Here is a 27,570-nt window from a genome sequence, read left to right on the forward strand (position 1 = left end):
TGTACTCCATCAATTGTACGTGTGCTCCATCAATTGTACGTGTACTCCATCAATTGTACGTGTAATCCATCCATTGCACGTGTAATCCATCCATTGTACGTGTACTCCATCAATTGTACGTGTAATCCATCCATTACACGTGTAATTCCTCCGTTCTACCTGTACTCCATCAATTGTACGTGTAATCAATCAATTGTACGTGTACTCCATCAATTGTACGTGTACTCATTCCATCGTACTGTAATACATCCACCGTACGCGTACTCAATCCAGGGTATGTGTATTACATCCATTCTACGTGTACTCAATCCATGATACGTGTAATACATCAATTGTACGTGTACTCCATCAATTGTACGTGTAATCCATCCATCGTACGTGTAATCCAACCAGAGTATGTGTATTACATCCATTCTACGTGTAATCAATCCATGGTACGTGTACTCCATCAATTGTACGTGTAATCCATCCATTGTATGTGTAATCCATCAATTGTACGTGTACTCCATCCATTGTACGTGTAATCCATCAATTGTACGTGTAATACATCCATTCTACGTGTACTCAATCCATGATACGTGTAATACATCAATTGTACGTGTAATCCATCAATTGTACGTGTAATTCATCCATCGTACGTGTAATCCAACCAGAGTATGTGTATTACATCCATTCTACGTGTAATCAATCCATGGTACGTGTAATACATCTATTGTGAGTTTAATCCATCTATTGTACGTGTAATCGATCGAATGTACGTGTAATCCATCCATTGTACGTGTAATCCTTCCATTGTACGTGTAATCCATCAATTGTACGTGTAATACATCCATTGAACGTGTAATCCATCCATTGAACGTGTAATCCATCAATTGTTCGTGTAATCCATCCAGTGTATGTGTATTACATCCATTCTACGTGTACTCAATCCATTGAACGTGTACTCCATCAATTGTACGTGTACTCCATCCATCGTAAATGTACTCAATCCATTGTACGTGTAATCCATCCATTGTACGTGTACTCCATCCATTGTACGTGTAATCAATCCATTGTACGTGTAATCCATCCATTGTAAATATACTCCATCCATTGTACGTGTACTCCATCCATTGTACGTGTACTCAATCCATTGTACGTGTAATCCATCAATTGTACGTGTAATCCATCAATTGTACGTGTAATTCTTCCATTATAATTGTAATCAATCCATTGTACGTGTACTCAATCCATTGTAAATTTCTCCATCAATTGTACGTGTACTCAATCCATTGTAAATTTCTCCATCAATTGTACGTGTACTCAATCCATTGTACGTGTAATACATCCATTGTACGTGTAATCTATCAATTGTACGTGTAAATCATCCATTGTAAATGTAATTTATCAATTCTACGTGTTCTCCATTAATTGTATGTGTAATCCATCAATTGTACGTGTACGCCATAAATTGTACGTGTATTCCATCTATTGCACGTGTAATCCATCAATTGTACGTGTAATCCAGCAATTGTACGTTGATCCATCCATTGCACGTGTAATCCATCCATGATACGTGTAATCCATCTATTTTACGTGTAATCCCGCCATTGTAAATGTAATCTATCAATTGTATGTTTAATCCATACATTGTACGTGTACTCAATCCATTGTACGTGTAATCCATCAATTGTACGTGTAATCCATCCATTGCAAATGTAATCCATCAATTCTACGTGTACTCCAGCCATTGTACGTGTTCTCCATCCATTGTACGTGTAATCCATCCATTGTACGTGTACTTAATCCATTGTACGTGTAATCCATCCATTGTACGTGTAATTCATCCATCGTACGTGTAATCCATCCAGTCTACGTGTAATCCATTAATTGAACGTGCAATATATCATAGTTATAAATGGAATATATTATTTGTTCCAAATATCAATTTTTTGTACGCTTTATCCACTAGATTTACATGTAAATCACTAAAATGTAAACAATTATGACAACTGTTTGTGGTTTATCAAAAGACCAATCAATTAAAATGTAAACAGAATACCGTGATATCAAATAATCATATAATGACACACGTGGGCTAGCAAAACAATAAAACACAGATACCTAAGTATGCATATCATCAAATTGTAACGCAACCTGTTCTGTAATATTTGCAGTCTTTTTTTTTTAAATAAGCTCGCTGTTGATCTATTTTAAGCTGTCAACAAACTTGGTATTATAGATATATTACGAATAAATGCTAAGACATCTAAAACAACAATTGTGATGTCTGAAATTGTGCTATGTACCGAGTTTCAGAGTAATTGATAATTGCGAAATTACAAATGATGAAGACTATGGTTGGTATCCAGACACGTCGTCAAGGTCGTAAGGACTTGGTACAACTTCCATCAGGCATTGGATTGATCTGGTAACTGGTTCTGTTAAACGAAAACCATGAAATAATTGACAAGACGAAATCATACTTTCAGATAAATAACTAAATCTCATTTTCAGACCCTGGTATCAAGTAGTATAGACAGCTGCCTGGCATTTAATTTCTGATGAATTCGCTCTCTTACTGATAATTTATTGAATTGAACATAATTACGATGCACTTCTCGGGCGGAAAGAATTATAGTCTACATTGTATGTTTAAATTCTGGTGAATGTAGCGACTTACTGCAACAGCCACGATCAACCCGGAAGTGAACGAACGGAACATAGAACACCAGACCTCCAAATATAAATGCGCATGCGTACAAGAACTCACTGGTGGGATTTTGGACTATCGGTATTACCACTAGGTACACGGAAAATGCCATGAACACCACAGGAAGCAAAATAAAGATCTGTAAAATATAACAAGATATTCAAAAATGATATTTGTACACACCTTTTTATGATTTGGATTGTTTCTTTAATGATCTGATAACAAGATAAACTTCAAATGAATCTAAGATATATGAGGAATATGAGGAACTATTTTTCTGTGAAACATGAAAACGAAGTTAAAGACAAGGGGAACCTACATATGAAATCTAAGAGATATCTAAGAAGAAATGTTTGAGAATGAGAAATCGTAGTACTAAACTTCAACTGTCATGACAGCAATTTTGCTTTCCTGATTAGACTCAAACTTAGAACAGAACACTGACAGGTCATGAAGGGTCCGGTCGTGTGGCAAAGAAGTAAAATATACATCACATATATCCATTTCGGTGTAAAAGTCGTTTGTTAGATATGATTCACTTTATTTAAATCCTAAATACCTCCCAACTAATAACCAGGATCATAGTCAGAGACCGACGTTTGCCTTGACCTTTAAAATTAAATATCAAATTACGTTTGACCAAATAACCTTGATCATTGAAAGGATGCCTTTTTGTTTAATTAAGACCAAATTTTCTTCACAATCTTAAAACAGAGTGTTAATCAGTGATCCTATAAAAATATGACTTTGGCCTCTGACCAAGTGGCTCTGATCTTAATCATAGAGTTATATAGGTTAATAGTGTCATAAACAAAGTATAAAGATTAAAATATTTACTTTGCCAAAGTGACCTTGATCTATGACCTACTGACCTCATTGCTTTCTTTTATCTAACATTATTACAGTTGTATTGTTTAATCATGTCATAAAAATATCAATCAGTTAAAAGATACCAGATTTCTACTGACCAACAATTATTGCATAGTGACGTAACAAAATGTTGATCAGTCAAGATACAATATTTGACATTGACATTTAACCGGATGACCTTAACCTTTTATCAGCTGATTTTGACCAATTTGCTTCAAACTGTCACAACAAATTGTTTATCAGTGAAAAGATACACAATTTGACCCTGTCATTTGACGTCTCACCCGGTGACCCGTAACGATAATTTTATTCCTGAATAAAAATGAAGCTGTCAACACATTTTTAAAGATACTGGGAAATAATTGTGCCAAACATTTTTTTATACATTTTATTGTAAGGTGTATGATAGATGTCACAATGAAAAAAATGTATTCGTAGCATTGTTTCTATGAGAAAAGAAGAACGTATATGTCATTTTCAGTTAAGCGAAACTGACAAAGCATTAACTAAAAAACGATATAAAGGAAACACGGTGTTAATTACTTTGATTGGACGATGAACTTCCCTCATCGTGAATCTCAGCACCAGCAATGCTAAAACGGTAAGTCCGTAAAATAACCAGGCTGCGAAACTGAAGAATGTAATCAGGCTTCGTATATTACTGATCATAATAAACACCAGGGCGAGCATAGTCTGAAAGCATTGTACAAAAAAAAAAAAACATCAAGTATTCGCATATTTAATTAATACAAAATTAATTTTGTATAGCTAAATTTAACTGCAGCTCAATCGTCTTTCTAGGACATGTCAGTGATGACGTTGGCATATAGCTCGAGAAAAGTTCAAAATATAGCTATATAGATGTAAAGGTAGAATAGGTTTGTAATCCAATGCATTATGTAGTATACAAATATAGCATCTGTGTCTGTGCAATATATATTTGACACAAGGTACTGGTAATCGACCGATGTTCACATATATATACTTATCTTATTACATAACCACTTAAATATCGACTTCACTGTAGGCCTAGAAGTCGTCATGACTGACGTCTGGCATTGTTGACATCTGAGTGACTTAGACGCATGAAAGGATAGGAGTGAATTCCGAAACGTCACAGGTGCTCAATAGTTCGCATAGGACCGTGTAATAGTCACTTTAGCCATTCAATAGTTCAAAATATTAAAAAAAATTAAAAAAAAGAACGTCCAGTACACGTGTATACTCGAAACCGTGTCGTTATTCAAAGGGTTTGGTTTGTTTTTGTTTAACTTCCTATTAACAACCAGTGTCATTTAAGGACGTGCCAGGTTTTGGAGGTGGAGGAAAGCCGAAGTACCCGGAGAAAAACCACCGGCCTACGGTCTGTACCTGGCAAATGCCCCACTTAGGTTTCGAACTCGCAACCCAGAGGCAGAGGGCTAGTGTTTAAGTGTCGGGACACCTTAACCACTCGGCTACCGCGGCCCCTATTAACTATTATTCAAAGCGATTTAAACGCAACAAGCAGGCTCCTATTGACCTCGGGGACTTTCGTCCGCCATGTGTCAGGTTAAATACAATAGCTGATTTTGGTTAAAAAGAAACAATTTTGTAATGGTGCCTAATGGATATGTATTAATAGTTTGAATAAGAGAAAAGAGAGAAACTTATATATATATATCCGATTTGTGTCAACATTACAAACTTTATTAACGATTGATATGGATTCGAAAGGGAATTTAAAATGACAAGTTCCCTACGAATTCGATAATTACTGTTTTAAAAGCAGGAACTGCTGGTACAAAAGTTAAATGTCGATGAAAATTATCAGCGAGAAAAAAAAATCATATTCACTTACAGTCAAGATAATACAGGGTATCGGTGTGTACTGTTTAAAGCTCACGTATGACAACACCTCAGGTAATTGGTGCTCTCTTGCCGCAGCATACATGATCCTGTGTCGAGATAATACAAAAAATCATAAATATCACCAAGCACACGCCAGCTGACTAATGTCACAATAATAACACATTTCTAATGTTTTCTTCAGTTTTATTTACAGTCATTATGTATTTGGAAATATCGCTTATACAGTTTTCTTGGCTATCTCAATTAATATGACGATGGGAATACTTTATGAAATGAACAATTCATTTAATTGCATGTTGTATACTTAAAAACAAAATTAAAAACATCGAAAAATTAATAGTGTCAAAAAGTGCGAAGATCAGTAATGACGTCATATCTTTGTGACGTTAGTCAACGTCAACTTGACGGCGCCATATGAAAGGAATAATCAGCGCGATCTCAGCGTTTTATGTTGTTATCAGAAAATACTGGTATGTGCATGGATAGCTAACGTTAAGTGAGTATTTTGTCAAAAACTAGTCTGAATATTTCAGAAATACAGAAAAATACCCAATATGTCTATCTCCGCTTCGACTAAAAAAGAAAAGTTTCAATGAGATGAATACAAAATTTCGCTGTGATTGGTCAAAAACGGAAAACTTATATTTTCACTGCAAAATGGTATATCTTCACTCATCGCTGCAGTGAAAATAGAAGTATTATTAGTTTGGTTGATTTTTTTATATTTCGCTGGCAGAAATGCAATATAGAAATTTATCAAACTAATAAAACGTATTAATTTAAAATGCAATAAATGAAAATTGAATGGTTTTCCGTTAAATATAACATATATTTCACGAGTATGACAGAATATCGATATTTTCACGAGTGCGAACCACTTTTTATAAAAATATTGAAATATTATGTCGTGAGCAACAAAATGGACGCGATATTAACCAACATTGTCATTTCACAAAAAATAATATGTAGATGTTTGAATAAATACTTTAAAACATGTGGTTGCATTGTTTTCTTTTCGAACTTTTGTGTTTACTGTTTGTCGTCAATGACAACACCGCAACGCTATTTAGTGTTTTCCGATTCATTTTGCTGTCCAACAACGTGTAAAGAGCGATTTGTTTTATTTTTTTAAATTCATAGTTATCAAGTGTAAAAAGAATTTTTATTTTTCTTTATTTTTTTAGCTGCATTGAAGTGTATTTGTATTAGGAAAGGTACACATTGCTTGTTTCGCGAGCGCCAGGTTAAATCTCTACTTACCTTATCAATCCTGAAATAGTTTATTCAACTTGCAGCCTTACGGCTCATAGAAAGAACATATATACAATATGTAAGTTAGGAGATTGACACAACAATAGGCGTAACTGGTGATAGGAATATACAACAATTCATTTCAACACCATATGTACAATGTGTAAGAGTAGTCTGGGTATGGACAAAATAATGGGTAAACCTGGAGATATTAGAAACACTATTTTCAACAGCAAGTATTTAGTAGAAAGAAGTTTACCTGGACCCACCAAACAAGGATCCATTTGCAGCACCAATAGTCGATAACATCACTGCAATAGGCATGATAATCCCGGCTGGTCCAAGAACTGTCTCTCCCCAAGTCTGAGAAAACAACGAAGAATACAGACATTTAAGCGAAACCGTAAGTATAAGTCAAAATCGTTAAACAGGGCAAACTACGATCACAATTATATAGATTTACATGACCATCACTACCCTTGAAAACGCACTAGGGTGAAAAAGCCATGTGTTCAGAAAGGACAAGCGTCTCGTGTCGACGTCGGCCACGACATCTAAGTCAAATCTAGTCCTATTCTCAAATTGAAAGAAACCAGAAGGCATATCACCCAACATCCAAGACATCTTAATTCATATCGCACAAAGAATAAGAGTATTCCAAAGTGAGATAAGGACGGCGACCATAACACTTTCTCGTGGTCTTCATCAAATTATATCTCTCGAGCTCGGAACTCTTGAGTTGTTAAAGAGGCTCAATTATTATACTTCGCTTTTGTCCCCGGCCTGTGTGTAAGCATTGGAGTACAAAATTATATACCACTTTTTGTCAGAGCAAAATTAAAGTAATTCTGTTAATTCATGTTTGCTATTTCAGATTGACGAGAAATACTGTGATTTTAAGGAACCTAGTCTAAACCACCGAACATATTGCCAGAGAAAATGTGATTTTTTGTATGTGAATCAGCTGTTGCGATCAAAGAATTATGATTCTAAACCAGGGCGTACTTTAAACATATAATACAATTATAATTGACTTGTATACAATATAGTATTTAAAAATGTTTTTTTCTATTTGAGAATAATATAAGCTTCTATTGCCTCGACTAACATGTTAGGTGCGTAATCCGACCAGTTTATAAGTACGCAGTCCGTTTAAACATGGAGGTAGGCTTGTCAGTCTGTTCATTGATATGCAACGAGTACATAAAGTTTACAGATTACGTGACAGACTGTTCGTGCACCTGTGATGTGCGATATTGTATATTGTTTACATAAAGCATATCGATATCACAATTAAATATAAGAAATAAGAATATCACATATGCCTCATTTTTAACTGTTCCATTACACATAAACACACATGATTATGGGCCCGTCTGTAACTTGAATTTGGGTCGGGGAACCACTACTTTTGTTATCATATCTTCATTCAACGCAGTGGGCATGGACAATCACATTGTTTAAGCTATTTCCGAAAAATGTAGTAAGGGGCGTTGAATTTCTTTATTTTTTTCTGAACATTTTAGAATTTTGTAAACTAATGTTTATTTTTGTGACTAGTAGCATGAACATCCTTTTAAATGATATAACACTTCTTATCGGTAATGAGATGAACCTTTTAGGCTTTTCGTATCTGTTCACCAGTCTTTGTTTATGGAATCAACCGCATGTCAACACTTTGAGTATTGGTTGCAAGGAGGCTACTATCCAAATCTTATACATTGCAATATCTTAACTATTCGTTCCCCGTGGCATGGAAGGCCATACTTTGAACTTCCAATCCAAGACATTGTTGAAACATAACATTTACCTAGATTGAATAACTTAACTTACAAAGGCTACAGCTTCAGACTTCAGAAGTCCATCCGTCCCCAGTACGGTCAGGTATGAAACGTTCGCCAGGACATATACCACGATAGCGACAGATATACCCAAGATGTTCGCTCGTGGAAGGTTTCTACAAGTCAAGATAAGAAACACATTTCTTTTTTTTTTGTGTGAAAAATATTGCGAATTCGCGGAGTAAGAAATCTATTTCAGCCATGGTTTGTAATATCTTCAAATGTATGAATGGTTTTTAGGTATTTTGACTGAATTCGTACGCAATTATGACTTATCCCACTTTTTAACACAGTTTTCTCTTGTTTTAGTAGTATGAATATACTGGTAGCTGGCAATGACTGAAGTTGTAATGTGTTAACTCTGAACAGATTCGCAGTGCAAACTTTCAAAACTTCTCTGCAATTGCCATTTATCTCTTTCTAGAAACCTCATTGCTGCCTAGGTCTAGGTGATTTTGTTTAAACATTTAAGGACATGTCCGGCCATCGCGGTACATCTTGAGATGCAATAATTTACCGGTCACAATTCCATATCGATCAAGCAATTTAGTAATATTCAATGCAAAACATATTACACGGTGATATTTGGTCTCATGTTTCGTGCGTCGCGTTTGTGTCATGTGCAATAGAGCGGATATTGCACTCTTGTGACGTCACAGCTGGAAACGATTTTCACGTAATTTCTTTATGGTACGTCATTTTACAGATTTGCTAACAATAAATGGCTACAACAATAAACATTCAGGGAATTTAAAAAAAAAAGTAAATCATATCGGAAAAGTACTAAATAATATTCACATGATTAATTAAATATCACCAAATTGATAAATAGCAGTGATAATATTGCTGTTTTACTTACTTCTGTGGGTGTTTCAGCTCCTCCGTAACACAATTCAATCTATTCCTAAATTCAAAATAAATTTGTTCTTTAAAAATTGCTTGTACAGTTCATATGCTTGGTTTTGTTTTAATTTCTTAACAGCAACAGAAATCATAAAGACAAATAACAGTCTAAGACCATGATTGTTGGTCTCAGTAGTGGCCAAGTTGAAACCAGTAAATTTAGAGTAACACAGAATTGGTAAGGAAACCGACAAATTTTCGAAAAAAAAACGTCAACCTATAAATCCATGTGTCTGTAATGAAATAAAACATTGCAATAGGTAAAACAAAAATCAATACTTCATTTCTGAAATTACCTTTACCTATAGTCCTTTATCTGTAGTACGTCTATTTGACTTTAATTATTGATGAAGCTTAGACACAGAAGACGCTGGAATGCAATGATATAACATATGTGATTCATAGCATCGACAGACTATCACAGATGTTAAATGTTAGGAAACAAATGTTTTATTTATATTTTGAAAGCATTATACGAATTAGTTGCTGTGAATCGATATGATTATTATTGCATATGATTCATTGCTTACAAAACTTCATACAAACCATCCTTCATACGCCCATGAAGCGTTGTAAAATGCTATTGCAATAGACGAAGCGGAATCCGTTGTGCCAGAAAATCCTTTCTGCATAGAAGCTGTCTCACCTTTTTGTAAACATAGACAAACCATGATTTTTATTCATTGTTTAACGTCCATCAACTGTCGGATGTAGGAACGACCTTTTAACAGGGATAATCCTTAAATATATATATAAATATGTAGTATAACGCGGTTTTTATTATTTTCAGTAAGAATTTCAATGCTCATTTTTAAGTCTGGGTTATTTTCAAGGTGATATGTGTTGACACGATCTGAAGTTCTAGGTATACTGCCGAAGACATCCAGTAGGACATCACATCCGGTCACATATACTGATTAAAGACGAACCATTTCAAAAATGCTGAGCTCTAAGCAATCTTAACTACCAATTTTATACATTCCAGTATGATTGGGCTGGTTAATTCTGTCCTCATCGAGGTTCGCCCGATTGCGATTTATGAACAATTATTTTTTATACAATTAAGGATGACATGAATGGGGCACCCATATCTCTCATAGAGATAGAGCAGTTATTGCAATGAAGGTGAGTTTTTGGATAAAATATTTTGCGGTACAGGCGTTTAAGTCTCGCTTTCGAATTTATCGCGTCACTAGCTCAAATATAGCAATTAGACGGAACTCTTCAAACGAAAGTATTTTCCCGGTCAATCAGGACACTAGACCTTTCAATAAATTCAACGAACTAAGGAATGCACATCTAGAGACAAGATACTTTTATCATTTGGTTTGTTTTGTTTAACGTCCTATTAACATCCAGGATCATTTAAGGACGTGCCTGGTTTTGGGGGTGGAGGAAAGCCGGGGAGCGCCCGGGGAAAAACCACCGACCTACGGTCAGTAACAGGCAACTGTCCAACGTGGGTTTCGAACTCGCAACTCAGAGGTGAAGGGCTAGTGATAAAGTATCAGAACACCTTAACCTTTCGACCACTGCGGCCTCCATACTTTTATCAAAAAGTGTGAAATTTAATATTTCCTCGGGCAGTTAATCATTTACATTGGGCAACAGTCTTGATAAACACACAGCCGAACTTATAAACTTACATAAAAACTAGTAATAGAGTTCATGGAGGAAGAATGATCTGTAGCCATAGCTGTATCCAAAACTTTCGTGCATGACATAAATCATTATCAAAGTATGCTAAAATGTTGTTTTTTTTTTTCTAAATCCCTGTAATAGAGTATTTTTAGAGGAAAAAAATAGAAGGGAAAAAAAAGAAAAATACCATGGTTAGTAACTAGTATATCCCAATAACTTGCATCCTGTTTTTAACCAATATTAAATGTAGATGCGCGTCATATGTTAAAACGTACCAGGCACGCTCACGTTTCTGTCGTAATAAGGTTACCTTTTAACTTTGTTAAAATAAAACAAAAACAAAGCGGGTTTCAAAATTATCGTAATAACTTTTATCAAACGTGAAACATTGCGTCGTGTCGAGAGTATGTCATATGAAGTCTATTGCGTGGCGAATCGACATCAAAAGATAAAAAAAGTGCTTCCGCGATAACGTTAGACAACAGATCGCGCTTCAGTACGAATGCTTGTATCTATTTATAATTCCCATAGGAGATGAGCTTTTACACCTGTGTAATTGGATTATATTGAATGTGTTTATTAAATGACGTACAAGTGCAAACTTTATATATATACCGCTTTAGCACCCCGAGCGTAGGTACGAGTAGGTACATATTTGTATATTCCCACTCGTATTTAAAGGGATACATCAAGATATTTACCGGTTGTATGTATGTTAATGTTATGCTCAATTTATAAAAAAAAATATGCTGGCATAATTTCGTTATGAGTGCATGTCTGAAAGAAATAGGGGAATTACATTGTGTAATGTTAAGGGTTTATACTGTTGATTTAGTTGGTTTTTCTTTTAATTTCTTTCCGTGGTCGATACGGCTACGACTAAGGATGAGGCTTCCTCCAAAACCCCTATCACAATTCATCTTAATCTATATTTAACAAACTCATTTTGGATACAAAATGTAACATTTGTGTGGAATGCATTGTATTTTGATACAGTCGGACCTAATATCGAATTCGTAGGGTAATGAAAAACCTTTGAAGTAGCTGAATATATTCTATGCAGAATTTTACTGCAAGAAATTGTTTTTAACTTTAAGCCTGGTCTTCAAGAGTTCGAGATATTAAAATTTAATTTATTTGATATTGATGGTAAAAACTTCAATATTTATAAGTTGATCAGTAACATGTACACACATCTTACCTTTTCCGAGCCATATGAAACCTCCTAGGATTATGATGCAGAGGGCAATGAGCTTGACTGCAGAAAAGAATACTTGTAGACCTGCAACTTGCTTGGTGTCCCAGCAGTTAACGATGGCAAGGAAGACTAGTAAGAAAAATATAAAACATTAATATTGTCTACTTGAAAATATTCCCATCAATTTTGGTATCTTTAGTATATTAAATTACTTTTTCCATGATATTTAATGTTATATGCAACCGTGCATGCTGATTTTGAGTAAGACTTACAGCTTCTTTTTAAAGTCAACAATTCTTATTTTCATCCTGTCGTCTAGATTTTTATTTTCATCATTATCACAAGTTGCTTGAAAAGACCATGTACGTGAACGTGGATATATAACCGGAAAAAATGCATTATTAAAGTCTAGGGTCGGTGGGTGGTGAAGGAGAGCAATCAAATTCAATTCACTTCAAGTTTATTCCGAGGGTCCGACAGTCCTTATGTATGCATGGATACAATTTATATATATTAAATACAGTGATTCATATTTGAAGAGTGATTTTCATGACAAGCATGCTGTATGGATAGTAACAATGTCTGATATACATCATAACCATATCAATACAGGAATGTTTAACCATAATAACATTTAAAGGTCTCAGGCAAGTTAATCAGCCATTTTGTTCTATTACTAATGATTTAAACCTATAATTAATTAATTTGCGGTTTAATTCAAGTCAGCAATGGTGGAAGTTACAGATACAAACCTGTTACATAATTTAAAACCCAAAATTTGATAGGTTTAAAACCTTCTAAGGATCGGACAGGTGCTGCAATAACGGATGTTTACATGCACAACCGTTCAATTTCGCACCTATGTGAAACCACCCGGATGTACATCTATATATACTTCAAATAAATATCAGATTTGTCATCACTTTAACTAAACATTTCAATCAAAACACCATTAAAATGAGGAATTATATTCTTACGAGACGACTTTTGCATACAACACTTGCTGATTGGCTGATTTACTTGCGTGAGTTCTTTAGTCAATAACTACATACTGACCGAGACGCGTTGCTACTGTTATTGAAATAACATCAATGCTGAATCAATCTACCTCTTATCAACTAAAACAGAAAGACAGACGGACAGACACATACACACAAACACCCTTACACACTCTCACACACACACACTCACTCCTGACGCTAACACAAATGTTTGATAATTCATTTTTTAAAGGGGCATGTTTTATATTCCATTCAATATAAAACATGAAATACTGCACATTTGTATGATATACAGTATATAAAGATACATGAAACTGGCATTCAACGCTATACTACCTGACCAAACATTCTTTTTTTTTTCATTACAGGCTAATGTGGGGTTTTTTGTCAGAGGAATCTTTATACTTTTCATTTTTGTTGCATATATTAAGACATCCAAATTCACATTGTAATAATTTCCCAGAATCATTTCCTTAGTTGTTCATCTCTCTCAATGTTCACATTTATAAGATTTTAAGACGAAAAGGTAAGGTTAAGGTAAAAACATTAATCATCTATTATGTTTTTGTTTATATTTACTTCCTTCTGTATATAACGTTCTTGCTTGAATTAGGCATGCTGTAAAGTATCGCTTTATTTATGTACATTACTTATTGTATTTCAAAGACACATACTCAAAATCAAAGTTGCAAAAGTTTGACAAGTATTTGAGGATTTCCACAGTTATCAAACAGTGCAACTAGGTATTCGGCAAAAGTGAGCATGCAAATAGAAACCGCCGAAGGAGTCAGCACCATGCACTGTGTCCATGCAAACAGAAAAGCGACGATCTTCCCAAGCCCTGCCATCAAGTACGGGTATTCGGCCCCCGACTTCGGTATCATACATCCCAGCTCGCAGTAACACAGTGAACCTATCAGGAAAATGCAGCATATATAAGGAAGAATAAAGAAATGTTAAAGGGATTGTTTTCGGCCTTGTCCAGAAATACAATGGCAAACGTGATTTCTTAATATATGATTATTACAAGTGTTATATTTCAGGACATGCCCTGATTAAAATGAATAAACTGATAAATTGTTTCTTATCAATGAGTCGAATTTTCGAAAAAGAATATTTATAAGTTAAATGTGATATTAACTAAAGCATATCCTCTTGAAAACATGTAAAATACAACAAACTAGAATTTAGTAAAAAGAAAAATAGTGTACGTCGTGTAAAATACATATGAGGATAAAAATTATTATTCACTCCCTTGGAAGTGATATAGAGAACCCCCCCGGTTCATGATGATTAATCGGCTTAATTGGCTCCCTCCCCGGGTTGAGATTTCCCTGCCTCACAACCAAAGTGATGAATGGTTCAAATAGGACACCGCACTTCAATGTGGGAGGCTAAGTTATAACGTAATTGTAAATCATTAATACTTGTAGTCCAAATGTTATCGTTTCATCTATTGACAGCTCCTTTGCTATCATCGTTTGGTATATACTTAGCTTACCTATAAGGGAAAGAACCCCTGCTGAAAGCCACACCAGCAAACTGAGCCCGACTGAACCAGTTTCAATAAAGACGCCTTTTGGTGAGATGAATATTCCAGAACCTGAAATATGTAAGACAGTGAAAATGGACAAGCATCATTCCCAAACATATACAGATAGTCATACAAACAGTTAAATATGGCAAAAAAAGACAAAAAATGTTTGGCACAGATAGAAGCCACTGATGACGTTGTCGTTTTCGGGAAACCTACAGGAATATGTACTACAATAGCACTTTCCTGCCCTTTATCCATTTTCAATTGTTTTATCCGTGAATATTTTCTGTTTCCGCTGCATGGAAATGCATGTTTTGTTTTTTTTATTCAATTTAGGCAATGTGATCCTAATCTTGCTTACAATTACACACCCTTATCATAATTAAGTTGTGTATATCGAAACTGATATAAAGCTGTGTTATAAATATGTTATAACTATGAAAGGAATAATGATGTATTTTACAAATACCAATATGGGATTATCCTAGGTTATTCGACAGTGTACCAGCTAATCGAACTTTTTCGTAGCATTGCTTCTATCATTAACAGGAAAAATGCGTGATGTGTAACCTTTCAGGTCATTCGAAAAAGTTTGGCTTATATGATTGCTATTCAAACTCCGCCAGTAAGGTATTCAGAGAAACCTAATGTCATGAAGTCATCAATTTGTTGTTTTTGGAAATACCACTTCTTCTTTGCACTATAAATCTTCTGATGTGCTGCAAGGAACAAATATATTGATGACCTTGATGCCCTAAAACTGTTACAAGACTCATTACCCACGGCTCTTCTCTTCAATGATCTTCGGCAATTTTGAACGTCAGATTGGTGTGAGTAGTGGTTAAAGAAGTGTAATCCTACATAGACTTTTGATGTAAAACCAAATCTTACCTGTAGTAATGAACTGTATCAGTAGCAATTGTAAGTGGTATGCCAATGTTCAGAAAATTTTCCAAACAGCCTCGCGTAAAGTAACATCTTTAAAACTACCGAGATATAAAGTTAGTAAGGAGACTCTTAATACCATATACTGCCTTAAAGTCTAGATGCCAAAGATATTCACATCTTACTTCCCTCAAATACAGGTGATCTTCACAGCCATGATAATGACCAACTGCCAAGAAACCCTGCACTACTTGTTACTGAAACTTCCTACTTGAGACACTTTTAATATCTCTTACTAAAATTACAATGATTCCACCAAAATGAACTATTGACTTCAGCAGATCCGTCAAAAATTCAATGTCTAAAATTAGTCCTAACTCGAATTCATAATCAGTGCAGTTTTTACATATATTTTCACATTGGACAGGGACTAATTCGCTGAATTTAATTTGGGCGTTCAAATTGTCTAAAACCAGAATTTGAATGTAGTTTAATGCTTACATGAACATTAATACATTACCACGTGACAATTTTACCGATTATCGAGCCGATGACGAATGATACACCGCTGATAAGTCCGATGTTTTCTCTTCATCTTAACCTTCTCTCTTTTCACTTGGGGATCTCTGTTGGATCCAGTGCTTATTCTCTACCTTTGACCCATCGTGTCGTTGCCGTCTGTAAAATAGAGAGAATAATATATTCTGCTTCCATTTGGATTTCGGTTATCGGGTTGATACAGAATGCTAGTCGATTATTCGGGTGATACAGAAGGCCATGCGGTTATTCGGGTGATACAGAAGGCCAGGCGGTTATCGGGTGATACAGAAGACCAGTAGGTTATTCGGGTGATAGGGAAGGCCAGTCGGTTATTCGGGTGATACAGAAGGCCAGCCGGTTATTAGGGTGATACAGCAGGCCAGCCGGTTATCGGAGTAATAAATAAGGCCAGTAGGTTATTCTGGGTAATACAGAACGTCAGTCGGTAATCGGGGTAATACAGAAGGTCAGTCGGTTATTCGGGTGATACAGAAGGCCAGTCGGTTATTTGGGTGATACAGAAGGCCAGCCGGTTATTTGGGTGATACAGAATGCCAGTTGGTTATTCGGGTGATAAAGGAGCCAGTCGGTTATTCGGGTGATAAAGAAGGCCAGCCGGTTATTCGGGTGATACAGAAGGCCAGCCGGTTATTCGGGTGATACAGAAAGCCAGCCGGTTATTCGGGTGATACAGAAGGTCAGTCGGTTATTGGTGTGATATTGAAGGCCAGTCGGTTATTCGGATGATATAGAAGGCCAGCCGGTTATTCGGGTGATACAGAAGGCCAGTCGGTTATTAGTGAGATACAGAAAGCCAGTCGGCTATTCGGGTGATACAGAAGGCCAGTCAGTTATTGGGGTGACACAGAAGGCAAGCCGATTTTCGGGGTTATACAGAAGGTCAGCCGGTTATTCGGGTGATACAGAAGCACAGTCGGTTATTGGGGTGATAGAGAAGGCCAAGCCGGTTATTCGGACGATACAGGAGGCCAGTCGGTTATCAGTGTAATAGGGAAGGTCAGCCGATTATCGGGGTAATACAGAAGGCCAGTCGGTTATTCAGGTGAAACAGAAGGTCAGTCGGTTATTCGGGTGATACAGAAGGTCAGTCGGTTATTGGGGTGATACAGAAGGCCAGCCGGTTATCGGGGTGATACAGAAGGCCTGCCAGTTATCGGGGTAATTCAGAAGGTTAGCCGATTATTCGGGTGATACAGAAGGCCAGCCGGTTATTGGTGTGATACAGAAGGCCAGCCGGTTATTGGGGTGATACAGAAGGCCAGTCGGTTAATCGGGTGATACAGAAGGCCAGCCGGTTATTGGTGTGATACAGAAGGCCAGCCGGTTATCGGTGTGATACAGAAGGCAAGTCGGTTATTCGCGTGATACAGAAGGCCAGTCGTCTATCGGGGTAATACAGAAGGCTAGTTGGTTATTTTGGGTGATACAGAAGGCCAGTCGGTTATTATGGGCGATACAAACGGCCAGTGGGTTATTCTGGTGATACAGAAGGCCAGTCGCTTATCGGGGTAATAGATAAGGCCAGTAGATTATTCTGGGTAATACAGAACGTCAGTCGGTAATCGGGGTAATACAGAAGGTCAGTCGGTTATTCGGGTGATACAGAAGGCCAGTCGGTTATTCGGGGGATACAGAAGGCCAGGCGGTTATTGGGGTGATACAGAAGGCCAGCTAGTTATCGGAGTAATAAAATAGGCCAGTGGGTTATCGGTGTGATACAGAAGGCCAGTCGGTTATAACGGGTGATACAGAAGGCCAGTCGGTTATTGGGGTGATACAGAAGGCGAGTCGGTTATTAGGGTGATACAGAAGGCCAGTCGGTTATTAGTATAATACAGAAGGTCAGCCGATTATCGGGGTAATACAAAAGGTCATCCGGTTATTCGGGTGATACAGAAGGTCAGTCGGTTATTCGGGTGATACAGAAGGCCAGTCGGATATTGGTGTGATACAGAAGGCCAGTCGGTTATTCGGGTGATACAGAAGGCCTGTCGGTTATTCGGGTGATGCAGAAGGCTAGTCGGTTATTCGGGTGATACAGAAGGCCAGTCGGTTATCAGTGTAATACAGAAGGTCAGCCAATTATCCGGGTAATACAGAAGGTCAGCCGGTTATTCGGGAGATACAGAAGCCCAGCCGGTTATTCGGGTGATACAGAAGCCCAATCGGTTATTCGGGTGATACAGAAGGCCAGTCGATTATTCGGGGTGATACAGAAGGCCAGTCGGTTATTCCGTTGATAGAGAAAGCCAGTCGGTTATCAGTGTAATACAGAAGGTCAGCCGATTATCGGGATAATGCAGCAGGTCAGCCGGTTATACGGGTGGTACAGAAGGCTAGTTGGTTATCATTGTAATACAGAAGGTCAGCCGATTATCGGGGTGATACAGAAGGTCAGTCGATCATCGGTGTAATACAGAAGGCCAGCTGGTTATTTAGGTGATACAGGACGCCAGTCGGTTATTCGGGTGATACAGAAGGCCAGTGGGTTATCGGGGTAATTCAGAAGGTTAGCCGATTATTGGGTGATACAGAAGGCCAGCCGGTTATTGGTGTGATACAGAAGGCCAGCCGGTTATCGGGGTGATACAGAAGGCCAGTCGGTTATTCGGGTGATGCAGAAGGCCAGGCTGTTATTTGGTGATACAGCAGGCCAGTCGGTTATCGGGTAATAAAGAAAGCCAGTCGGTTATCGGTGTGATACAGAAGGCCAGTCGTCTATCGGGGTAATACAGAAGGCCAGTCGGTTATTATGGGCGATACAAACGGCCAGTGGGTTATTCTGGCAATACAGAAGGCCAGTCGCTTATCGGGGTAATAAATAAGGCCAGTAGGTTATTCTGGGTAATACAGAACGCCAGTCGGTAATCGGGGTAATACAGAAGGTCAGTCGGTTATTCGGGTGATACAGAAGGCGAGTCGGTTATTCGGGTGATACAGAAGGCCAGTCGGTTATTAGTGTAATACAGAAGGTCAGCCGATTATCGGGGCAATACAGAATGTCATCCGGTTATTCGGGTGATACAGAAGGTCAGTCGGTTATTCGGGTGATACAGAAGGCCAGTCGGATATTGGTGTGATACAGAAGGCCAGTGGGTTATTCGGGTGATACAGAAGGCCAGTCGGTTATTCGGGTGATGCAGAAGGCTAGTCGGTTATTCGGGTGATACAGAAGGCCAGTCGGTTATCAGTGTTATACAGAAGGTCAGCCGATTATCCGGGTAATACAGAAGGTCAGCCAGTTATTCGGGTGATACAGAAGCCCAATCGGTTATTCGGGTGATACAGAAGGCTAGTCGATTATTCGGGTGATACAGAAGGCCAGTCGGTTATTTCGTTGATAGAGAAGGCCAGTCGGTTATCAGTGTAATACAGAAGGTCAGCCGATTATCGGGATAATGCAGCAGGTCAGCCGGTTATACGGGTGGTACAGAAGGCTAGTTGGTTATCATTGTAATACAGAAGGTCAGCCGATTATCGGGGTGATACAGAAGGTCAGTCGATCATCGGTGTAATACAGAAGGCCAGCTGGTTATTTAGGTGATACAGGACGCCAGTCGGTTATTCGGGTGATACAGAAGGCCAGTGGGTTATCGGGGTAATTCAGAAGGTTAGCCGATTATTCGGGTGATACAGAAGGCCAGCCGGTTATTGGTGTGATACAGAAGGCCAGCCGGTTATCGGGGTGATACAGAAGGCCAGTCGGTTATTCGGGTGATGCAGAAGGCCAGGCTGTTATTTGGTGATACAGCAGGCCAGTCGGTTATCGGGGTAATAAAGAAAGCCAGTCGGTTATCGGTGTGATACAGAAGGCCAGTCGTCTATCGGGGTAATACAGAAGGCCAGTCGGTTATTATGGGCGATACAAACGGCCAGTGGGTTATTCTGGAAATACAGAAGGCCAGTCGCTTATCGGGGTAATAAATAAGGCCAGTAGGTTATTCTGGGTAATACAGAACGCCAGTCGGTAATCGGGGTAATACAGAAGGTCAGTCGGTTATTCGGGTGATACAGAAGGCGAGTCGGTTATTCGGGTGATACAGAAGGCCAGTCGGTTATTAGTGTAATACAGAAGGTCAGCCGATTATCGGGGCAATACAAAAGGTCATCCGGTTCTTCGGGTGATACAGAAGGTCAGTCGGTTATTCGGGTGATGCAGAAGGCTAGTCGGTTATTCGGGTGATACAGAAGGCCAGTCGGTTATCAGTGTTATACAGAAGGTCAGCCGATTATCCGGGTAATACAGAAGGTCAGCCGGTTATTCGGGTGATACAGAAGGCCAGTCGGTTATTCGGGTGATACAGAAGGCCAGTCGATTATTCGGGTGATACAGAAGGCCAGTCGGTTATTTCGTTGATAGAGAAGGCCAGTCGGTTATCAGTGTAATACAGAAGGTCAGCCGATTATCGGGATAATGCAGCAGGTCAGCCGGTTATACGGGTGGTACAGAAGGCTAGTTGGTTATCATTGTAATACAGAAGGTCAGCCGATTATCGGGGTGATACATAAGGTCAGTCGATCATCGGTGTAATACAGAAGGCCAGCTGGTTATTTGGGTGATACAGGACGCCAGTCGGTTATTCGGGTGATACAGAAGGCCAGTGGGTTGTTCGGGTGATAAAGAAGGCCAGCCGGTCATTCGAGTGATACAGAAGGCCAGCAGGTTATTCGGGTGATACAAAAGCTCAGCCGGTTATTCGGGTGATACAGAAGGCGAGTCGGTTATTCGGGTGATACAGAAGGCCAGTCGGTTATCAGTTTAATACAGAAGGCCAGCCGGTTATTTGGGTGATACAGGAGGCTAGTCGGTTATTCGGGTGATACAGAAGGCCAGTCGGTTATTCGGGTGATACAGAAGGCCAGGCGGTTATTTGGTGATACAGCAGGCCAGCCGGTTATCGGGGTAATAAAGAAAGCCAGTCGGTTATCGGTGTGATACAGAAGGCAAGTTTGTTATTCGCGTGATACAGAAGGCCAGTCGTCTATCGGGGTAATACAGAAGGCTAGTTGGTTGTTCTGGGTGATACAGAAGGCCAGTGGGTTATTATGGGCGATACAAAAGGCCAGTGGGTTATTCTGGTGATACAGAAGGCCAGTCGCTTATCGGGGTAATACAGAAGGCTAGTCGGTTATTATGGGCGATACAAAAGGCCAGTGGGTTATCAGGGTAATACAGAAGGTCAGCCGGTTATTCGGGTGATACTGAAGGTCAGCCGGTTATTCGGGTGATACAGAAGGCCAGTCGGTTATTGGTGTGATATTGAAGGCCAGTTGGTTATTCGGGTGATCAAGTAGCCAGTCGGTTATTCGGGTGATACAGAAGGTCAACCGAGTATCGGGGTAATAAAGAAGATAAGTCGATTATCGGTGTAATACAGAAGGCCAGCCGGTTATTCGGGTGATACAAAAGGCGAGTCGGTTTTCCGGGTGACAAAGAAGGCCAGCCGTTTATTCGGGTGATACAGAAGGCCAGCCAGTTATTCGGGTGATAAGAAGGCGAGTCGGTTATTCGGGTGATACAGAAAGCCAGCTGGTTATTCGGGTGATGGAGGAGCCAGCCGGTTATTCGGGTGATACAGAAGGTCAGTCGGTTATTGGTGTGATATTGAAGGCCAGTCGGTTATTAGTGAGATACAGAAGGCCAGTCGGCTATTCGGGTGATACAGAAGGCCAGTCGGTTATTGGGGTGACACAGAAGGCCAGCCGATTTTCGGGGTAATACAGAAGGTCAGCCGGTTATTCGGGTGATACAGAAGCACAGTCGGTTATTGGGGTGATAGAGAAGGCCAGTCGGTTATTCGGACGGTACAGGAGGCCAGTCGGCTATCAGTGTAATAGGGAAGGTCAGCCGATTATCGGGGTAATATAGAAGGCCAGTCGGTTATTCAGGTAAAACAGAAGGTCAGTCGGTTATTCGGGTGATACAGAAGGCCAGCCGGATATTGGTGTGATACAGAAGGTTAGCCGGTTATCGGGGTAATACAGAAGGTCAGTCGGTTATTGGGTTGATACAGAAGGTCAGTCGGTTATTCGGTTGATACAGAACGCCATCTGGTTATCGGGGTGATACAGAAGGCCAGTCGGTTATCGGGGAAATACAGAAGGTTTGCCGGTTTTTCGGGTGATACAGAAGGCCAGCCGGTTATTCGGGTGATACAGAAGGCCAGTCGGTTATTGGGGTGATACAGAAGGCCATTTGGTTATTCGGGTGATACAGAAGGCCAGTCGGTTATTCGGGTGATACAGAAGGCCAGTCGGTTATTCGGGTGATAAAGAAGGTCAGCCGGTTATTCGGGTGATACAGAAGGGCTCTCGGTTATTGGGGGGTACAGAAGGCCAGTCGGTTATTCGGGTGACACGGAACGCCATTATATTATCAGTGTAATACAGAAGTTTAGCCGATTATCGGGGTAATATAGAAGGTCAGTGGGTTATTCGGGTGAAACAGAAGGTCAGTCGGTTATTGGTGTGATATTGAAGGCCAGTCGGTTATTCGGGTGATAAAGTAGCCAGTCGGTTATTCGAGTGATATAGAAGGCCAGTCGGTTATTGTGGTGATACAGAAGGCCAGCCGATTATCGGGGTAATACAGAAGGTCAGCCGGTTATTCGGGTGATACAGAAGCCCATTCGGTTATTCGGGTGATACAGAAGGCCAGCCGATTATCGGGGTAATACAGAAGGCCAGTCGGTTATTGGATGATACAGAAGGCCAGTCGGTTATTGGGGTGATACAGAAGGCCAGCCGATTATCGGGGTAATACAGAAGGCCAGTCGGTTATTGGGTGATACAGAAGGCCAGCCAGTTATTGGGGTGATACAGAAGCCCATCCGGTTATTCGGGTGATACAGAAGGCCAGTCAGTTATTCGGGCGATACAGAAGGCCAGTCGGTTATCAGTGTAATACAGAAGGGCTGTCGGTTATTGGGGGGTACAGAAGGCCAGTCGGTAATTCGGGTGACACGGAACGCCATTATACTATCAGTGTAATACAGAAGTTCAGCCGATTATCGGGGTAATATAGAAGGTCAGTGGGTTATTCGGGTGATACAGAAGGTCAGTCGGTTATCGGTGTGATATTGAAGGCCAGTCGGTTATTCGGGTGATAAAGTAGCCAGTCGGTTATTCGAGTGATATAGAAGGCTAGTCGGTTATTGTGGTGATACAGAAGGCCAGCCGATTATCGGGGTAATACAGAAGGTCAGCCGGTTATTCGGGTGATACAGAAGCCCATTCGGTTATTCGGGTGATACAGAAGGCCAGCTGATTATCGGGGTAATACAGAAGGCCAGTCGGTTATTGGATGATACAGAAGGCCAGTCGGTTATTGGGGTGATACAGAAGGCCAGCCGATTATCGGGGTAATACAGAAGGCCAGTCGGTTATTGGGTGATACAGAAGACCAGCCAGTTATTGGGGTGATACAGAAGTTCATTCGGTTATTCGGGTGATACAGAAGGCCAGTTAGTTATTCGGGCGATACAGAAGGCCAGTCGGTTATCAGTGTAATACAGAAGGTCAGCCGATTATCGGGGTAATACAGAAGGCCAGTCGGTTATTCAAGTAAAAGAGAAGGTCAGTCGGTTATTCGGGTGATACAGAAGGCCAGCCGGTAATTGGTGTGATACAGAAGGTCAGCCGGTTATCGGGGTAATACAGAAGGCCAGCCGGTTATCGGGGTAATACAGAAGGTCAGTCGGTTATTGGGGTGATACAGAAGGCCAGTCGGTTATTGGTGTGATACAGAACGCCAGCCGGTTATTGGGGTGATACAGAAGTCCAGCCGGTTATAGGGGTGATACAGAAGGTCAGTCGGTTATTTGGGTGATACAGAAGACCAGTCGGTTATTGGTGTGATACAGAAGGCAAGTCGGTTATTCGGGTGATACAGAAGGCCAGTATGTTATTGGGGTGATACAGAAGACCAGTTGGTTATTCGGGTGATACAGAAGGCCAGTCGGTTATTCGGGTGATTCAGAAGGCCAGTCAGTTATCAGTGTAATACAGAAGGTTAGCCGGTTATTCGGGTGATACAGAAGCCCGGTCGGTTATTCGGGTGAAACAGAAGGCCAATCGGTTATTCGGGTGATACAGAAGGCCAATCGGTTATTCGGGTGATACAGAAGGTCAGTCGGTTATTCGGGTGATACAGAAGGCCAGTCGGTTATCAGTGTAATACAGAAGGTCAGCCGGTTATTCGGGTGATATAGAAGGCCAGTCGGTTATTCGGGTGATACAGAAGGTCAGCCGGTTATTCGGGTGATACAGAAGGCCAGTCGGTTATTCGGGTGATACAGAAGGCCAGTCGGTTATTGGGGTGATACAGAAGGCCAGTTGGTTATTCGGGTGATACAGAAGGCCAGTCGTTTATTCGGGTGATACAGAAGGCCAGTCGGTTATCAGTGTAATACAGAAGGTCAGCCGGTTATTCGGGTGATACAGAAGGCCAGTCGGTTATTCGGGTGATACAGAAGGCCAGTCGGTTATCAGGGTAATACAGAAGGTCAGCCGATTATCGGGGTAATACAGAAGGTCAGCCGGTTATTCGGGTGATACAGAAGGTCAGTCGGTTATTGGGGTGATACAGAAGGCCAGTCGGTTATTGGGTGATACAGAAGGCCAGCCGGTTATCGGGGTAATACAGAAGGTCAGCCGATTATCGGAGTAATACAGAAGGCCAGTCGGTTATTGGGTGATACAGAAGGCCAGCCGGTTATCGGGGTAATACAGAAGGTCAGCCGGTTAATCGGGTGATACAGAAGGTCAGTCGGTTATTCGGGTGAAACAGATGGCCAGCCGGTTATCGGGGTGATAAAACATCGTTCTGACAGAAACGAAACGATGTAATTGATGTCCCATTTTTCTTAAAGACTGTCAAGCCGTGATATTTGATACAATACGATGCGGTGTTAGACGCTCCAGTGCATGTGGTACAGGTAAATCCTACCCCTTGTCGAGCACGCCGACGTGTGTAACGCTCACAGGTACGGGGCCGCAGTGAATTTACTTCATATTTAATAACCTTTAGAATAAGTGTTTAGGGGTGATCAGTGCAAATGAGTTCGATTTCTGGGTCATACCCACCCCAGACCACTGGAATATAGATTTCAGATTTTATAAGACACCCAGACACATTAAAATGCGTTACATATATATTTATATACATATATACAATTTTCAAATACTAAATGTCCGGTGACGAGTTTTAAGTTTGGCACTTTCATATATGACAGTTTCAACCAAAATGACAATAATGTTAGTAATATCATACAACGACTTTCTTCAAGAATATTAATCTATTCAAGTTATCCTGATATCAATAATATATACTCACAGATAACCATGGTTAACAAGTTCTTTGCGTATCAGTCAGGTTTGAGAAAACCGTGTATCAATCAAGCTGGAGAAAGAACGGGCGCTGACGGACGATTTGATATGCTTATCCGGGGAAGTGGTCTTAGGTCGGACGTAGGACTTGTTGGGCGTGGATCGTGGGTCGGGATAGGATGGCAGTCCCTTGCGCGAGTTTACGCCTTCGGAATCTCCACTAGTGTTGCGTAATACGATCATCTCGTCACGAGACCGCGTGCTTTCGATCAGGCCTTGTTTTTTTATGTATCTCGCCTTTCCGAAGACGATATAGCTCGTTGTTTAGTTTCATTCATGTATATAAGCGGGTGGTCCTCGCTTTCCACTGTTGTGTTTTGGTGGTGTTGGCAGTATCATCTGTGTCAACTTTGTTTAAGTAAAGGCGTGCATCGAGAGAAAGCGTACAATAATACCCCTAGGGTGGCCGGGGAATGCCGGACCTGATTTGAAGGTTGAATTTTTATTATAAACAAGATATATTATTATAGCAATGTGCATTAGAATAAACAGTCGGATCATTATATACACTATCCGATATCTCGTGTTTTACGCTGTTTGCATACTGATGAATAAAGAAAGGGGGAAATTTTAACGTTGGGGAGCTGAATGCAAATGCACACTCCTGCACTCTAGGGTATTTCACTTAAATCCTCCAGTGTATAGGATTTGTATCTGTTTATTTATTATATTTTTTTTATTTATTTATTTTTATGTTTCGTCAATAATGATTTCTCCCATGTCCGATACTTTTCGGATTACGGCTATGACTATGGATAAGGCTTTTCCTAAGACATTTACTACATTGTATATAAGCAAACACTTTCTACATTATATGTTTTAATTGTGCCCGGTTGATAATTATGAAATTATGATAGCAATGGACTCCGCGTAAAAATGAGTACATTTGTCTTGGACCCGATTTCGGTGAGTTAAATCACGTGATTACCCGTCTATCTCCGATCAAAACAGCAAATGTCAGCTGACAAAACATCGAGTATTCACAGTGAATGTTTGAAGCTTACAATAGTGTTACAATTATGTGAATTTTGTCTTGTTGCAAATATCCCAAAATGATCTGAGAAAAAAATTCGTAATCTAATAAGTTAATTCGTTCAAAGTAGTCTAAAAACTCACATACCTTGAATTTTGAAATATATTGACTAAAAAGAAATATATTCGGTTGGTATTTATAAATTTCGCTTAACAATGCACTTACTTGTTTGGTAGCTGGAGGTAAAATCCATGTCAACAAAACAAACGGTGACACTCAAATGAAAGGATTATTTCTTGGCAGTTGTTAGATAATTCAAACCGTTGTTGAATCTAACATCTAGCTAATAAAGATACCAGTATTTGACAATTTTCAATTAAACAAACTGGTCGCGTGATTTTCAAATTCTCCACATGCTGCTATTTATGTGCTTATGTCTAATGGAGAAGAGCGTAAAAACATGGCTGACATCACTGCATCTTGTTCGGGTAAATATCTAACAAGCAATTAGAAAAACAGCAGTATACGATTGTACACGAGTTTTTTCTTCGTTTACAGGGTGATATTTGATTCGAGCTGGTGATCATGTTTCAAGATTAGGTATGACAATTACTTTTGAAGAAATGTGACATCTAATTAACTATGAGCGCACAGGATAAAGCAAAATTGATTTTTTTTTATGAAAAATAACTTTAAGACGAGCAGGTTGATCAGGTGACTTAAGCGATGTGTACATGATGGTTCCATTATTATATATTCAACATTACTCAATCGTCAAAATGCCCAATCCTACGATGGCCGATATCAGCCGTCACGTTACTCGCATTTATATGATGCGAGTAACCTGACAAACAATGTAGGCTAAAATCACTTGACATGTTACTCTCATGTGATGTACACAGTCACAAAGGAGATGACTGTACACTTACAAAACCCATTAACATTCTAGAGTATAGTTTCACTTGACCTTTCAAAAGAG

The 27,570-nt window shown here is 39.5% G+C and overlaps 1 protein-coding gene across 1 annotated transcript; it reads right to left on the reverse strand.

The window, feature by feature from the left end:
* Window positions 1-1,319: 1,319 nt before the first annotated feature.
* Window positions 1,320-16,259, reverse strand: LOC117319210 (b(0,+)-type amino acid transporter 1-like; the record flags this gene model as incomplete). The annotated part of the gene is made up of 12 exons (XM_033874047.1): window positions 1,320-2,420; window positions 2,663-2,831; window positions 4,106-4,255; window positions 5,403-5,499; window positions 6,924-7,027; window positions 8,498-8,621; window positions 9,365-9,409; window positions 9,955-10,054; window positions 12,251-12,394; window positions 13,931-14,161; window positions 14,750-14,851; window positions 16,207-16,259. Coding segments are annotated over 12 exons (1,405 nt in total), but the record flags the coding sequence as incomplete, so codon positions are not given.
* Between the last annotated feature and the right edge of the window lie 11,311 nt (window positions 16,260-27,570).

Source organism: Pecten maximus, unplaced genomic scaffold (genome assembly GCF_902652985.1).
Source record: "Pecten maximus unplaced genomic scaffold, xPecMax1.1, whole genome shotgun sequence".
Lineage (NCBI taxonomy): Eukaryota > Metazoa > Mollusca > Bivalvia > Pectinida > Pectinidae > Pecten > Pecten maximus.